Source organism: Cucumis sativus, chromosome 3 (assembly GCF_000004075.3).
Source record: "Cucumis sativus cultivar 9930 chromosome 3, Cucumber_9930_V3, whole genome shotgun sequence".
In the NCBI taxonomy this organism is placed as follows: domain Eukaryota; kingdom Viridiplantae; phylum Streptophyta; class Magnoliopsida; order Cucurbitales; family Cucurbitaceae; genus Cucumis; species Cucumis sativus.
Genome location: NC_026657.2, coordinates 7,158,129 through 7,172,935, shown reverse-complemented (window position 1 = coordinate 7,172,935; position 14,807 = coordinate 7,158,129). Strand labels below are relative to the sequence as shown.

The 14,807-nt window shown below is 36.2% G+C and overlaps 3 protein-coding genes and 1 long non-coding RNA gene across 6 annotated transcripts; 2 read left to right on the top strand and 2 right to left on the bottom strand.

Moving 5' to 3' along the window:
* Positions 1-527: 527 nt before the first annotated feature.
* On the top strand, positions 528-5,197 carry LOC101215644 (mitochondrial adenine nucleotide transporter ADNT1). The gene is made up of 8 exons (XM_004133789.3): positions 528-885; positions 1,347-1,395; positions 1,523-1,686; positions 2,275-2,312; positions 2,446-2,558; positions 2,740-2,853; positions 3,309-3,653; positions 4,712-5,197. The coding sequence occupies exons 1-8, from the start codon at positions 728-730 to the stop codon at positions 4,793-4,795; spliced, it is 1,065 nt and encodes a 354-aa protein (XP_004133837.1). The 5' UTR covers positions 528-727; the 3' UTR covers positions 4,796-5,197.
* A 621-nt stretch (positions 5,198-5,818) lies between these two features.
* LOC105434812 lies at positions 5,819-7,440 on the bottom strand. Its single transcript, XR_004215546.1, has 3 exons — positions 7,214-7,440; positions 6,229-6,572; positions 5,819-6,096 (listed from the first exon to the last, which is right to left on the bottom strand). It is a non-coding gene; the product is annotated as an uncharacterized LOC105434812 (long non-coding RNA).
* Positions 7,441-7,751: 311 nt separating this feature from the next.
* LOC101208678 (pentatricopeptide repeat-containing protein At5g18950) lies at positions 7,752-10,968 on the top strand. Of its 2 annotated transcripts, none has more exons than XM_031883288.1 (2): positions 7,752-9,786; positions 10,789-10,968. In XM_031883288.1, exons 1-2 carry the CDS (start codon positions 8,121-8,123, stop codon positions 10,929-10,931), a joined length of 1,809 nt encoding a protein of 602 aa, XP_031739148.1. In that variant the 5' UTR covers positions 7,752-8,120; the 3' UTR covers positions 10,932-10,968. The 2 variants fall into 2 exon arrangements, with proteins under 2 accessions (XP_031739148.1, XP_011650726.1); XM_011652424.2 differs by lacking the exon at positions 10,789-10,968 and having other exon boundaries at positions 7,756-7,902; positions 8,017-10,613.
* A 108-nt stretch (positions 10,969-11,076) lies between these two features.
* Positions 11,077-14,536, bottom strand: LOC101208437 (light-sensor Protein kinase). 2 transcript variants are annotated; one of them, XM_011652423.2, is made up of 3 exons: positions 14,011-14,536; positions 11,588-13,621; positions 11,077-11,255 (listed from the first exon to the last, which is right to left on the bottom strand). In XM_011652423.2, the coding sequence occupies exons 2-3, from the start codon at positions 13,476-13,478 to the stop codon at positions 11,110-11,112; spliced, it is 2,037 nt and encodes a 678-aa protein (XP_011650725.1). In that variant the 5' UTR covers positions 13,479-13,621; positions 14,011-14,536; the 3' UTR covers positions 11,077-11,109. The 2 variants fall into 2 exon arrangements, with proteins under 2 accessions (XP_011650725.1, XP_004134312.1); XM_004134264.3 differs by lacking the exon at positions 14,011-14,536 and having other exon boundaries at positions 11,588-13,757.
* Between the last annotated feature and the right edge of the window lie 271 nt (positions 14,537-14,807).

Sequence of the window (14,807 nt, the reverse complement as noted above, 5' to 3'; positions counted from 1 at the left end):
GAAAACAAATAAATAAACGAAAATTGTAAAAATGGACAAAATGGACAAACTATTTTAACTTCCTTTGTAATAAGAGAGTAAATAGTTAATATATATATATGTAATAAATAAATAAAAAGAAGGCTAAAAAGTAAAAATGGTAGCCCTAAACATTAGAATTAAAAAATTATATGATTAGGGTATTAATGAATCTTGAAATGGTACGGTATCTGATATGATCATAGAACAAATGTGATGATCGGATGACAGAAGATTTTCAACGTAGGTAAGAGAAAAGAAAATGTGATTCGTTGGTGAGAAATTGACGACACGGTGTTCCTTCTTACACCGGAATATTCATGTAAATGCCAAGTGTCATCATATTTATGGCGAGTACACCGCTTTCGCTATTTACAGAAGTTAAATCTAGTGGTTGAGAATTCATCTCAATCCAAAAAAGAAACAGAACCTCCAATAAACGCCGTCAATCAACATCAACACAAACGACGTTAGTTAACGGTCGTAGTTTCGAGGTCTAAAAAAAGGTCATGACTTCTCAACTGCAGCAGCCGCAACGCCACTCCTTTCCTCCCCGACTAAAACACTGACGAAAGCGAGGAGTGCAAAACCCTGCCCTTCGATAATCACCGGAATATTTTTGTTCGGAGGCAGAGATCAGGCTTCCTTTTACGGCGACTCAGGGTGTCGGTGAGCCTCTACTTCGTTTTCTGTGTCGCCGATCTTTTTTATGGCTTCGGAGGACGTCAAACGAAGCGAATCGGCTGTTTCTACGATCGTAAACCTGGCAGAGGAGGCGAAGCTTGCGAGAGAAGGTGTCAAAGCACCCAGTTACGCTGTGCTTAGCATCTGCAAATCTCTGGTTGCTGGTGGAGTCGCTGGCGGAGTGTGAGTTTCATTTCTCTTCTGTAAGCTGTGATTTCTGTCGATATAAATTGGCCTTTGAATGATTACGTACTTTTGTTCCCTTCTTTTGGCTTCCTGTTAAAATTATAGGACGTATGATTAAGTTCTAGTTCGTCGGTCGAGTATTTTTTTTTTGTCTTTGATGCTTTGATTCGGTTTAGAGTATAAAATGTGGGAGAGAAGAGCTTAACAAGTGAGTTTTGGGGTGTTTGGGCTTTGATTTCGTAAAGCAGACAGACCACTGAACTTGATGGTGTGGTATTATTTTTGACTTGGGAAAGAAAGTCGGTAAATGTTTAATGTGTGTATCGTACAGGTTTTTCTATAATTTGACTCCGTCGCTTCTCTGTAGTGTTTGAAGTTACTCGATTTTCAAAATAATTTTATATATTAGTCTACTTTACAGTGAATCTGTATTCTGAAAGGTTTTCATATCTTTTCAGGTCTCGAACTGCTGTTGCGCCTTTGGAGCGTTTAAAGATATTGTTACAGGTTCGCTTTTTCTATTCACTATTAGCTTTCCGTGTTAACATAAGCACTACTCACAAGGTTTATGAGCATGGAGACAAAGCAGTGTATGCATAGCTACAATGTCTTATTTAGCTTCCTCTACAAACAGGTCCAGAATCCTCATAGCATAAAATATAATGGAACGATACAAGGCTTGAAATATATTTGGAGAACAGAGGGCTTTCGAGGACTATTCAAAGGCAATGGTACTAATTGTGCTCGTATAGTACCAAATTCAGCAGTAAAATTCTTCAGCTATGAGCAAGCTTCTCGGTATGTTTTGAGTCAATCTTCTGTCAGGATGATCAACAGCCACTTTTCCTTCGGAAGTGGTTGGCTTTAGTATGTTAAGTTTACTATGATGCACATGTTGGAGGGTGCAATGCCTTATTTTTCTTGAATTTTTATGAATAACAATGTTGAAAATACTGATTTGTTGGTTACAACTTGCAACGACCTAGCCACATGTGGCTAGAAAAGTTGGCTATTGTCTTTTCCTGGCCGTATGTAGTAGAAATTACCTTGTTTAATAAGTATACAGTAAGTCCAGTAATTGATTATCTGTAACCAGTAGTAGGTATCATTCTGACAGATAGGATTGTTGGCCGCTAAAGATAGTTTTTAAGAGAGATTGATCTGATAGCGTACTGTGGGTCTTTCATTGTAGTGCGTCATTTGGGAATAAAGTTGCTAGAAAAATCTAGTTGCTGAAGGGGAAGATGGACTAAGGTTTGATCACTGATTTGCAAAACCGTTCATACTTGTAGTGTAGCAATCTTTTGTGCCAATTAGGCAACCTCCACGCATCTTTCTCTGTAGTAATTGCTAAATTGATGATAATTTGTTCTTTTCTATTGACAGGGGGATACTGTACTTTTACAGGGAGCAGACTGGTGACCGTAAGTTCATTTTAGCCTCCATTTATCATTTTTGTTTTATGAGAATTATGTAAAACCATGGGAGTTGCTTCACTCCTCTCTCATCTTCCTTCTCAAAGCTCGTTCTAAGCCCTTTTGTCATTATTTTTTGCAGAAGATGCACAACTCACTCCTCTTCTACGTCTTGGTGCTGGGGCTTGTGCTGGAATAATTGCTATGTCAGCAACTTACCCTATGGACATGGTGCGAGGCAGACTAACTGTGCAGGTACTCATTCTTATTTATCAGTTTCTTGCCTTTTTGTGTTAACATACTTCTAATTAGTTGTTTTTATAATCCCAAATATGGATTAATGTTGTGATACAATGGAACATTACATGTTGTGGCATCTTGGTATTTTTTTCAATCAAACTGAAGTTTCCTCCATTTGCCCTGAATTTGTTTTCAGACAGATAAGTCTCCTTATCAGTACAGAGGAATATTCCATGCTCTTTCAACGGTGCTCCGGGAAGAAGGTCCGAGGGCTTTGTACAAGGGTTGGCTTCCTTCTGTCATCGGAGTTGTAAGTTATAATTTAGCTTTTGAAATATGTCCTGTCATTCTAAGTATTTTTTTGTCCCCTGAAGTGTAAGGGGAAAAGTAGTAATATTGCTAATTGCAGTTAGTATCATTAGAAATTGACAACTGGTTTCTTCTGTCTCCTGAAGTGTTATATATTTTTATCACTATCATCACTATAGTAATAAATTTTGAGCAGAGAATCAATGAAATGTATAAAATTGTTATTCTTAGTTTAATATATGGGGTTGTTAGATTTTTAGGAAATAATCTATCATCATGTATTTGCTTCTATGTTGTAAACCTTCATTCTAAATGTTTTGCAAATGAGCAATTTCTTGTTTTATTTGCTCTCTCAATGTTAAAAAGCTTGGTTGGATACAGTTTATGAATTCTAGAAGGTGTATTGTTTATATTCATTGTGCATGAAGTTTGAGTTTAGTACATTTCATTTTGCAGGTTCCATACGTAGGTCTTAACTTTGCCGTGTATGAATCACTTAAAGATTGGTTAATTAAAAATAAACCATTCGGACTTGTTGACGATTCAGAGCTCAGTGTGACAACACGCTTAGCATGTGGAGCTGCTGCTGGAACAGTTGGTCAAACTGTTGCCTATCCTCTTGATGTCATTCGTAGAAGAATGCAGATGGTGGGCTGGAATAATGCTGCTTCTGTAGTCACTGGTGATGGAAGAAGTAAGGCATCCCTTGAGTACACTGGCATGGTCGACGCTTTTAGAAAAACAGTTCGTTATGAAGGCTTTAGAGCATTGTATAAGGGCTTGGTTCCCAACTCAGTGAAGGTTAGCCATGCTCTTCCTATGTCTCTGCTTATTTATATTAAAATGTTGCATTATCTAGAAGTTGACTGATTGAGATATAATTCGGAATTTGATGGGAGAACGAGAGATTCCGTATGCAGAGTTTGAGGGATCAATGAGGCTTTAGTAGATTGTTTGGCAAATGATTTTTAAAACTGTGTGACACCTTAGCCTTGACTTTGATTTGAAGAGATTGTTTAGCCATGGTAGTTTTGGGTGGTTTTAGAAAATGTGAGAAAACGGCACAAGTTATTATTTTTATGATGTTTGGTATTATGCATGCATGCGGATGTGATGATGAGTGTGGGTTTTCTAAAGCCCATCATCGAAGATAATACCTGGAATTACTGTTTTCTAAATCCAATAAGCAAGCTCCAATTAGAGTTTTAAAAACCTGAGTGTTTAGGCGAGTCTCATCCGGACTGCTCCACGTAATTGCTTGATATTACAATCTGAGCCCTGAGGCACTAATGTATGATATCTAATATCCCTGTTGGGTGGGTGGTTAGTGGGGCACCTAGATTTATAGCCTATCAACTTTTCTTTTTACATATTTTTAGATAAACCGAAGAGATATAAAATCAAGAACCACATGAAATGCACCGAGCTTTTAAAAGAAGTGCTACAATCGGTTGGGGTGGGGTGGGTGAAGATCATAATTTCATCATATTTGCATGATTTTAAAATTTTGGTTTTTAAAATCTCCTTGTTGAGTCGTTTGGAGTTGTACTCACGTCATCTGTGTTCGATGGACAGCTTTGATTTTGCTATATTAAATTTTTTATGATGTTGATTTTCATTATTAAATGCCTGCCTATTCATGTCCCATTTAGATTAGAAGCATTGACAAATAGCTGCATCCCCTCGTGGTCCCTTCTTTTAAGTATTTGGCTGACGTATTATTTTGGGTGGTTTATATTGTTTCTTTGCTTAAATTTGACGAGTATAATTATTACAAGTTGATTAATTAATTGACTTTAATGGTATTTGTAATTTGATCAAGGATATCTTCTGATTTTGCTGCCTTCTGCCTTGTTCAGGTCGTCCCGTCAATTGCAATTGCATTTGTGACGTACGAAATGGTGAAGGACGTTTTAGGTGTCGAGATTAGGATCTCAGACTGATTATTGGGTACTAACTTACATTTGTTGAACGGTCTGCTATTTTTGTAGGCAAGGGGGGGATGGCAAACTAGGATGTTTTAATTATCCTCTCTCCAAGAACTAGTTTAAGGCAATATTGAGTGTGTTTTAGAATTTGCTTCCCTGACTTTAAATATATCTCTCTACAAACTTGTGCTGGCACAAGCTTTTATTCTTGTGCTATGTCAATAAATGTTTTGACGATAGAATAAGCACATTTGGATTCCTCCTCCATTAGATTTGGGAGAGCAGAGCTTTTATTGGATCTAGTTTTCAGTTTTCTTGCTATTATTCATCACCATTATACTAAGTTTGTCTTGCATATTCTTCAGTGAACAATGCTTATAATCGAGATAGCTGAATTTTCAATGTCAGTGTTTTATATTCTCTTGGTCTCTTCCCCTGCCCAATTATAACACTACTTTGCTTCTACGATCCTCGAATCACTTTTAACCAAATGCTCACTTTCTTTTATTAGTTATTTTTTAATTGTACCAAATATCAATTTGCGTTTGACATATATACAATGGCACCAATGTTAAGGGTTCTTTAGATCGACTTTCTTAAAAGATATGAGGCAATAATTTTTCTTTTCCAAATTGAGAATCTTTTTCTTTTACTTTTCCTTTTCAATTCATTCTTTTTTCCCAAAAGAGGAAGGTAACACTCTTTCTTTATTCTATTGGTGGATGTGCATGTTCGTGCGGGAACCTTATGCTTACTTTATTATAGAAAGACCATCGTTTCTTTATTCCTCTTTCAAAGGTCTCGAATAGAAGAGTGAAGATGGCTTTTCGAGTAAAAGAGGGACACAGTCATGTATCTCCATCAAGTTGACTTAAGAAGGAGAAACCCCTTCACCTAATCTTTTAAAATAAGTATGGCTCGAGTTTCCGTGGTGTGATTGGACCATGTATCAACACCAACAACTTTGTCTAGAATGTTCTCATTGTTTGTATCAAACTGTCACGTTAACGATAATGATATTTACTATATATCTCAAAGTTGAAAGTTCAAAATTTCATATTTCATTTTTATATTAAAAATAAAAATTACAAAGACTGTTATATCGAATTTTTCGTTTGACGAGCAAATTAGCCCTATCTTACTGATAAAAACATGTCATTGTACATGAAGAATGTCAACATCACTTGTGCTATCTTCTTCATGGGTTGATTGTGCCAAAACTTTTATAAAAGTGGTTGTCTATATTAGTTATTCCCATCTCTTTTTAATATCCATTCGTCTCTCTCCATTGATTGATTCACATTTTTCTTCCATGCCTGTAAAAAAAATTAATAATAGTTTTACCGTTTTGGACAAATTGTAGAAATCACATAAAGATTATGTTAGTTACAATTATACTCTTTTTTTTCCTTTAAATTATGAGTTATTTCAAATATAGTAGAAATTACCTGTGATCTTTTATTGTTGTATGAAGTCTTTGAGGTACTTTTCGACGACTTTCATGTTGGGCTTCAATCACATCTTTTTTTCTTATGCTCGATTTTGCAATATTATATGTCGTGCTATCTTCAATCTCTTTCATTTTCATTGATACCCCATTACCATCATTTGAATCTTCATTTGTATTTGGAGAAATCAATGATAGAAACACAAATAGAAGATTCAAATCGGGTAGAAACGACGAACTCGAACTTGATTCTACAATATCTTCTCCATTGTTATGATCTTCTCTCATTTCTTGTTTGTCTTTAAAATCATTTTCATTTCCCATACCTTCCACCATGTCTTTTACCTGAAAATATGTCACAAGTTTTTGTTAATGCTTTTATTGTAATACATCAGCTTAAACTTAGAAACACAAGTCGAAAATAGAGAACAAAAATTAACATGAATTTGTGTTGTTCCCTTGAGCAGAAGGTTTGGACCCCAAAGTCAAAACCTTCACAATTAATTGTTTCAAATTTATGCAATTGCTTTAATGGGTTTCTTTTTTGGCTGTGAATTGGTCTAAAGAGGTTAGCAAATTAAGGTTTATCATTAATTTAGTTATTTGTAGTTAAATTTAGTCAATGCTAAAACCTGAAAATCTTGACTTTTCATGGACATGATTAGAAAAATTCATGTGCTTTTCTTTAAACAATTATAAAACAATGATTGAGAAAAAAGAATTACTAAAATTTAGTTAGGAAAACTAGAGGTCTACAAAGATAGTTTTTCAATTCATATACTTACCAAATAAATAAGAACAAATAGAACTTTTGAACAGTAATGTGGGATTTTTTCCCCCTTGTTTTAGAATTATTTGCTAGATGATTAAATTTTATGTAAACATTTATTTTGTTATATACTTTTTTCACGATTCTTAAATGATTTAAAATATAATATAAAATTTATTATCATTTATTAATATATATGAAAGAATTTGAAACTTACAAGCTTACGAGAATGGATAAACCAACCTAAACTCCTTTTCAAGTGGCAAGAACGATAAAAAAAGCACGTTCAACCTACTTTGGGCTGCCTTGGTTTCTCTACTAATAATGAAGATTACACTAAAACAATGGAAAGAAAAAAAAAATACTAACACTCCCTAGAAAAGAAAAGAAAAAAAAGAAAAAAGAAAAAGAAAAAAGAAGACTATCTAGTTAGCAATCACTCTGCAATAAGCTCTCTCACTCACATAACAAGATTTCTTCCTTTTTATACCTTTTGAGAGACGTGAACAACACACAAACTTGGTATGCAAGTTTTGATTTAGATGGCTAGACCTTGAGATCCACGTGTATTTAACATTGCAATTCAAACCACAAACTTCTTTAAACTCTTTTTTATTTATTGATCTACTCTTACTAAGAAAATTAGGTAAGATTTTTTAGTACAGTAAAACTTATTACATGTGATTTTTGTTTTTGCTTTGAAAAATGAACTAAAAATTCAACAAACCAAAGGAAACTCAAAACAAAATTATTACAAATTCAAATTTGTTTCTTTTGGGACAAAGTAATATCTGTAAAAACAAATTTAGATTTAGAAAGAAAAAAGAGAAAAAGGATTATGGGCTTCTTCAACTCCCGCTTTCTTCCATCGTTCTAATTGCAACATTGGCCCCTCCGCGATCTCTGGTTTGCTTAACTTTATCTTATATTTCGTGGATTCAATGAGGTGAATTGTTGTAATCCGATTAACATTATTTGAATGACCCTCTTTAATCTGTGCTTGTTCTTTTGGATTTCTAGATTGCCGCCGTTTCATTCACTTATCTTCAATTAGGTTATTATCAGTTATCATATCTGCGGAGAACTGGAAATTCTACCTACGAGAATCTGAGGAACAGTGGGTTATGGTTAATCTTACATCTCTTATGATCTCCATTCGCCAAAACTCTCGATTTGTCAAGAACCTGAGGATCCATATTCGGAATCTCTCGGTGGAAACGAATGGAGGCAATAATGGGCGTGAAGAGATTGAATCGAGTGAGAAATTGTTGAACCTTACTCAACGGAAAGACGTCAGTGAGATTGCGGCAGAGGTTGGTAAGGTCATTAGGAGCAAACCCAGATGGGAACAGAGTCTGCTTTCTGATTACCCTTCTTTCAATTTCCACGACCCGTCTTTTTTTAGCGAGCTTTTGAAGCAGTTGAACAATGTTTTTCTTTCGTTGAGGTTTTTTCTTTGGTTGAGTTCGCAGCCTGAGTTCTTGCCCCATCCAGTCAGTTGCAATAAGCTTTTTGATGCTCTTTTGGAAGCCAAGGCTTGTGTTCCCGCTAAATCTTTTCTGTATTCTTTCGAATTTAGTCCTGAGCCTGCTTCTTTGGAGAATTACATTCGATGTGTTTGCGAGGGTGGATTGGTTGAGGAAGCTGTTTATACATTTGATATGTTAAAAGAGGCTGGTTATCGTCCATACGTTGAGACTTGGAACTTTGCTTTTCAGAGTTGTCTTAAGTTTGGGAGGACTGATCTTATTTGGAAACTGTATGAAGGGATGATGGAAACTGGTGTGCAGAAGGATGTCGACATTGAGACTGTGGGGTATCTTATCCAAGCATTTTGCAACGATAATAAGGTCTCAAGAGCTTATGAGATTCTAAGACAGTCTTTAGAAGATGGATTGACCCCTTGTAATGATGCTTTCAACAAATTGATTTCTGGGTTTTGTAAGGAGAAGAATCATCATAGAGTATTAGAACTTGTTCACACAATGATAGTGAAGAACCGTAATCCCGATATTTTTACCTACCAGGAAATCATTAACGGGTTCTGCAAAAATTGGATGACGCTGCAGGCATTTGAGGTTTTTAATGCCCTGAAGGATCGAGGATATGCTCCTGATATGGTCATGTATACAACTTTGATTCATGGTTTCTGTAAGATGGGCCAGCTTGAAGATGCTAGTAAGCTGTGGTTTGAGATGATCGATAAGGGATTTCTTCCAAATGAGTATTCGTACAACACGTTGATTTATGGATTTTGTAAGATTGGAAATTTGGATGAGGCCATGAAGCTATATAAGAAAATGCTTGATAGCGGTTATAAGGAAACGACTCTGAGCTGCAACACATTGATTTTAGGTTTGTGTCTACACGGAAGGACAGATGAAGCATACGACTTCTTTCGAGAAATGCCTTGCAAGAATATAGTGTGCGATGTCATTACATACAATACCCTGATCCAAGGATTTTGCAGAGAGGGGAAGGTATTACAGAGCACAGACCTATTGAAGGAACTGCAAGCGAAGGGGTTGCAGCCTTCGACTTCCTCTTATGCTCATCTCATTCAAAAGCTTTGTCAATTAGGTAGTGTACAAGAAGCAAAAGAAATGTGGAATGATATGCACAATAGAGGTCTTCAGCCAATGGTCTGCACTCGTGATCACATCATTAGTGGATTGTGTGAACAAGGATATGTGGTTGAGGGGATGGAGTGGTTGATAACTATGTTGAAGAGCAATCTCAAGCCTCAAAAGGAAACATTTTATAAGTTGATTCAGAGTCTCATTCAAATAGGTAAATTAGATGATTCTTTATCAATCATAGGCTCAATGTTTAGAGTTGGTTATAAACTAGAAGAAGGCGCTCTCAGTCATCTCTTAGATAAACTATGTGAAAACAAGTATCATTTTGTTGAATCAAAATTAGAGGAAATTATAAATTCCAATTAGTTGAAGAATCTCTACATATTCCAAGGAGGCCAGTTTAAGATGGTTGTACTCCTGACTAGAAGTGCGAGATGGCCATTTTTTTTGGGGTGGGGGGCGTAAAAAATGAGTGTATAATCCATCAATTTTCCCCATGCCCACTGAAATTTGAATATATTTTAAATTGCTGATGGAGCTCATTGAAGATGGAAGCATGTCAGAAGGGATCCTTTTAACCCTGAAAGCTGTTATTCCACTGACTGAATAGCCTCTGATTCATCTCGTCAGCTGGAAAAATGAACTCGTCGACTTGAAAGAATTTCGACAAGGAAACAGTGTTTAGAACCTAGTGAGATGTCAAAGCTATGTTATTTTGTGCGTGGAGAATGCTGTAGCCGAGTCATGCAGTGGTTCTTAGGTTCAGGAGTCAAATATTTCATACATGAGAAGTTGATATGAAAACAATTTTGCAGCTCATTTTTTAGATTTACTCCACTTCGTGGTTTTGAGTTATTGCACGTATGGGATTATAGAATTTCCATGGGATGTAACTTAGCTTCAACTATTCGTGCTGTGTTATTGCTGAATCATGTTAAATTTCACGCTAAGTTTAATTCTCATTCCAAATGTTAAAATCAGTATTAGATCAATACATCCCATATAAAGTCTGGTATGTTCTAGTAAAATTTTATAAAATGTTTGTTGCCCTTTTCATGCATTCTTGACCCCTCCCCCTTCCATTCCCAAGACCATTTCTGTGGGCGTAAACAGCAGCTTCATCATCTTCTGTTGTGGTTTGCAGAACTCTCTTTTGGCAGGGCAGGTAGGGAATTTCTTTACAACTTACAGTGTGTGCTTTTCTTTCATTCAGGTAAAGAGTTGCTGTTAGAATTGAAGATGGATAGCAAAACTTCGAAAGAAGTATACCCTTTGGCAATGACTAAATCCTCTAGCAATTTCCTCCCACTTTTCCTGATTGATCACTGCTCTTTGCTAAAGATTGATTATCCCTAGTTACAAAATGTGTTGGATCATTGTCATCTTCGAAGCCCAGCTCCATATTTCCTTTTCCACCCATCCATCTAGGAAGAAAAAGAACTTGCCTGTGAAGCCTGTAGTTCATACAGGCGATGGGGAACATTTATGAGCAATCACTGAGGTCGTCAGTTACATCAATACTTCTTCCTTGGCTTTAGGGTAGCTCAGAATCTGAGGCATGACCAGATAATCTTCTAATCTTTGGACTTATTGCCATAAGCTGGCTTTCAGAATTCATTCGCATACTTCGCCCACGAGGACTGATTTGCGGAGGCCTTGAAAATCGCCCTTTTGGTGTGCCTGTGCAATGGAAGTCAGGATGGAGTTAGATTTAGAACATAAGCGCATTTTAACCATCTGTAACCTGTCAATACCAATTTCAGTTTATACATCCTAAAGACGATGCTATTCACAAGTAGTTTGAGGCACGGGTGAATTGAAAAGGACGATTGAAGATTAAGAGTGTTACTGCCTCCATTCTTGCACAACTGCTCATTTGTTTGGTCACTTTTATCTGTTAACTCTAAGGGCAGTGTACAACTAGTTCTAGCTTCAGTGTTTTAAACTCTTGATCCAGAAAGTACAACTGATACATAAAGAAAATAGAAGTCATGACTACTAAGGAGATTAACCTGGTAGCTTGTTCAGTCTGACATCAGAATTATTCTTGGTCAATGAAAGCCTCCTACTACCTTCACGCGGAGCTGGTAATTTTCTCTCAACCGGCGTCGGGAAAGGATCGTCTATTGATGATGCTGTTTCATCCCCACATGCTGAGGCATCACTTCCTGATTCCGAGGTATCTTTAAAGGTGGCACCAGCTCTCTCTTTTTCAACTACTCTGTATGCAAACATCTGAAAGGGAATATCTGTAATTGGTGATGCAGCATCGCTTATTCCACAAGATGGCAACCTCCTCAATAAACCTGATTCAATGTCGCAGTAATCTACTGTTGGCATAGCAGGATCTGTCTGGCTATTGTAATCAGGATTCATTGCAACAAATCGCTTTGTATATCGAAGAATCCTACAAATAGACGTGAAGCTCGGCCTTTGATTCGGGTCGGTTTGCCAACACCTCTTGGTCAAGTTCGTCACATATTTTGGCATGCTATGAGGAAAAAGTGGCCTCTCTCCTGCTCTAATGTTTCGACTCATTTTATCCCCTTGAAGATGGCTATCCTCAAAAGGGACTTTCCCAGTCAGAACTTCAAAACAAACCATGCCAAAGCTGTACACATCAGACTTCTCTGTATACTTACAACTCTCAGCACTTCCTGATTGGTCCTGTTCTTCTAAAACTTCTGGAGCATACCATATGAACGGGAGAGATTCATTCTGATTGGAAGAGTTTTTAAACTTGACAGCAGGTAGGCCAAACCCTGAGACCTGACCATGTACATAGCCATCTGTAGAATAAGCTCTCGGCTTAACCAGAATGTTGCAAGGGTTTAAATCACCATGGTAGACCTTCTTTGAGTGAAGATATTCCATTCCTCTTGCAATCTGAAGCATCAAATCTAGAGCTACAGGAAGAGTAAATGGAATTCTCTTGCGAGGGCCACAAATCTCCTTTACATAGCCTGACAAATCTCTACTCATGAGTTCCATAATCAAGAAACACTCTTTCTTTTCCTCATCAGTAAACCCACAAAGAAATCTTGTGATGTTTGGATGAGAAAGAGATAACAGCATTGATATCTCTGGAATTAAGGATTCAATTTCCCCAAAAAAATGTCTCATAGCAAAACTTTCCCCTAACCAGAGAATCTCTTTATATTGACTCCCAACCCCTAATCTTCTCCTTACCTGGTAATCCTTTGATCCCACTAGCATTAAACTTGGCAATAGCTTTCCATTAAAAGATTCTGACCCATTAATGTTTTTCAGAAGATGATCTGTTAATCGTTGTTCGTACTTGGACGAAGCCATTAATTTCTTTTCCCGGATCTTATTGAGCAGAAACCATCTATCCTCATTCCAAACCGCCTCAATCCGATTACAGAAATCTTGAGTAACAAGGTATTGTTTCCCAAATTTCCACTTGAAAATCTTCAAATCCTTGTGTTCTCTCCTGTATTTGATGGAGTTGATTAGTTTCTTCTTCAGCAACTCATCATGATCACTACCAGAACTCTCCCCAGCCATTTCAATGGCTTCAACGACAACTGTAATGCTGTACAACAGATTATGAATGTGAAATTCAATACAATCAGTATTCTGATATAGCATAATCACTTTTGCCCACCAATCTTTTGTTTCCAAACATTGCCTAATATACCATTCTGCTTCTTTGAATACCCTGTTTAGGTCTCTCAAAGGCTGATCCAAAACCTTCCATCTAGTATGCTTCTCTTCAAATCGAAGATTCTGTTTCATCTCCTCTGCCACTGAATCATAAGCAAAGCTCAAAACATCAAGCAACAAACAGCATTGCCTCTGATTTATATGAACGCTATCTTTGAATAGCATGAGCGCTTTTACACTTCCTAATGCCTCTCCAAGCTGCCGAAATTGCTCCATTTCAGAACCCAGAACAACGGGTAATGATCTTCAGGGGAAATCAATCGTCTCGGTCAACCTCAGATCAAGAGAGCGTGGGAATTGAGCAATCGACATCTCAACAACGCAGTGGATTAAAAACAAGGATTCTTCGTTAGCCCCTCCTAATTGGAACGGAATGAAGCCAGAAAAAACAACATTAGCTGAAATCTTTATCTTAATCAAATCTAATTTATCTAAATAAATTCCTGATAAAAAAAGTTTTTATCGATATCTTATGAAAATGAAATGTAAATCCAATTAAGAACTTTTTTAATAAATATAGTGAAAAGTGAAAATTAGATTATATTTCTAATAATGTATTTGAATATATCGGAAATATCTTAATATTTGGAATTTGAATATCCTTTTTACTAATATCTTATCTTCAAATAAAACAGAATTGAATTATTAATTTACTTAAATCGAAAACTAGAGTTATAATTAATATTAAAACTAATTTCTACATTACTATTAATAAATAAGCGTCTCTTATTCGAATCATTCAAAATACCTTTCCTTTCTCAACTATTTCTTTTCTCAACTCCGAATGGACGAATCGACGACAGTTGGAAATTCACGATTCAGATTCCCCAAAATCTTCTTATTTCGCTGGCAGAATGGTAGATTTTCACTTTCATCACTCCGAACTTGATGGAAGTTTTAGGGGTGACCCATGAATCCAATGGCCAGGGGGAAAGGAGTTTTACATGAGAAGAGAGGAAACTTTGTTGAAAGGGAGTTGAGAAAGGAACAGAAATGGGGGTTATTGGGAAGGAAGGAAAAGAAACAGAGGAAAGTGGAAGATTGAGGTTGGGAAATGGGTTTAAGAAGTGGGAAAAGGTTAGAGCCAAACACTTGTCTAGAAATGGTAAAGGTTGAAGAATGGTGGAGGATGAATGGTTGTTTTGCAGAGAGGTGATGCCTTTTGCCGCGAATTTCGATGGCCATTCTTTTGGAATTTCCAGCGTTCCTTTCTAAACTGTTTTCTTTCTTATTTAGGCTCTCCCCTTTCTTCTTCCTCTCTTTTATTCATCTCCTTAACTCATAATATATATTAAAAAAAAAGTTAAATATGATTTTGATTGCAATTGTTCATTACTCATTTTAATTTTTAGATTACCCTACTTTATCTATTCTTTTTTAAAATTTTATTATCTTGTTTTCAAATTTTAATTTGAATAATAATTTAAATATTTTATTAGGAAAGATAAAAGAAACAAAAAACAAAAAAACCATGGTAAAGTGTGTGAGAATAGTTACAAATTTAAAAAATAAAAAACCTATTAATTGTTGAATCATTAATCTATT

Coding starts and splice junctions, on each gene's coding strand:
- LOC101208437 (XM_011652423.2), bottom strand. CDS start 13,478: ATGGAGCAATTTCGGCAGCTTGGAGAGGCATTAGGAAGTGTAAAAGCG. Junction 11,256..11,587: donor CAGACTGAACAAGCTACCAG/GTTAATCTCCTT, acceptor TCCATTGCACAG/GCACACCAAAAGGGCGATTT.
- LOC101208678 (XM_011652424.2), top strand. CDS start 8,121: ATGGTTAATCTTACATCTCTTATGATCTCCATTCGCCAAAACTCTCGA.
- LOC101215644 (XM_004133789.3), top strand. CDS start 728: ATGGCTTCGGAGGACGTCAAACGAAGCGAATCGGCTGTTTCTACGATC. Junction 2,559..2,739: donor GAGGCAGACTAACTGTGCAG/GTACTCATTCTT, acceptor ATTTGTTTTCAG/ACAGATAAGTCTCCTTATCA. Junction 2,854..3,308: donor TTCCTTCTGTCATCGGAGTT/GTAAGTTATAAT, acceptor TTCATTTTGCAG/GTTCCATACGTAGGTCTTAA.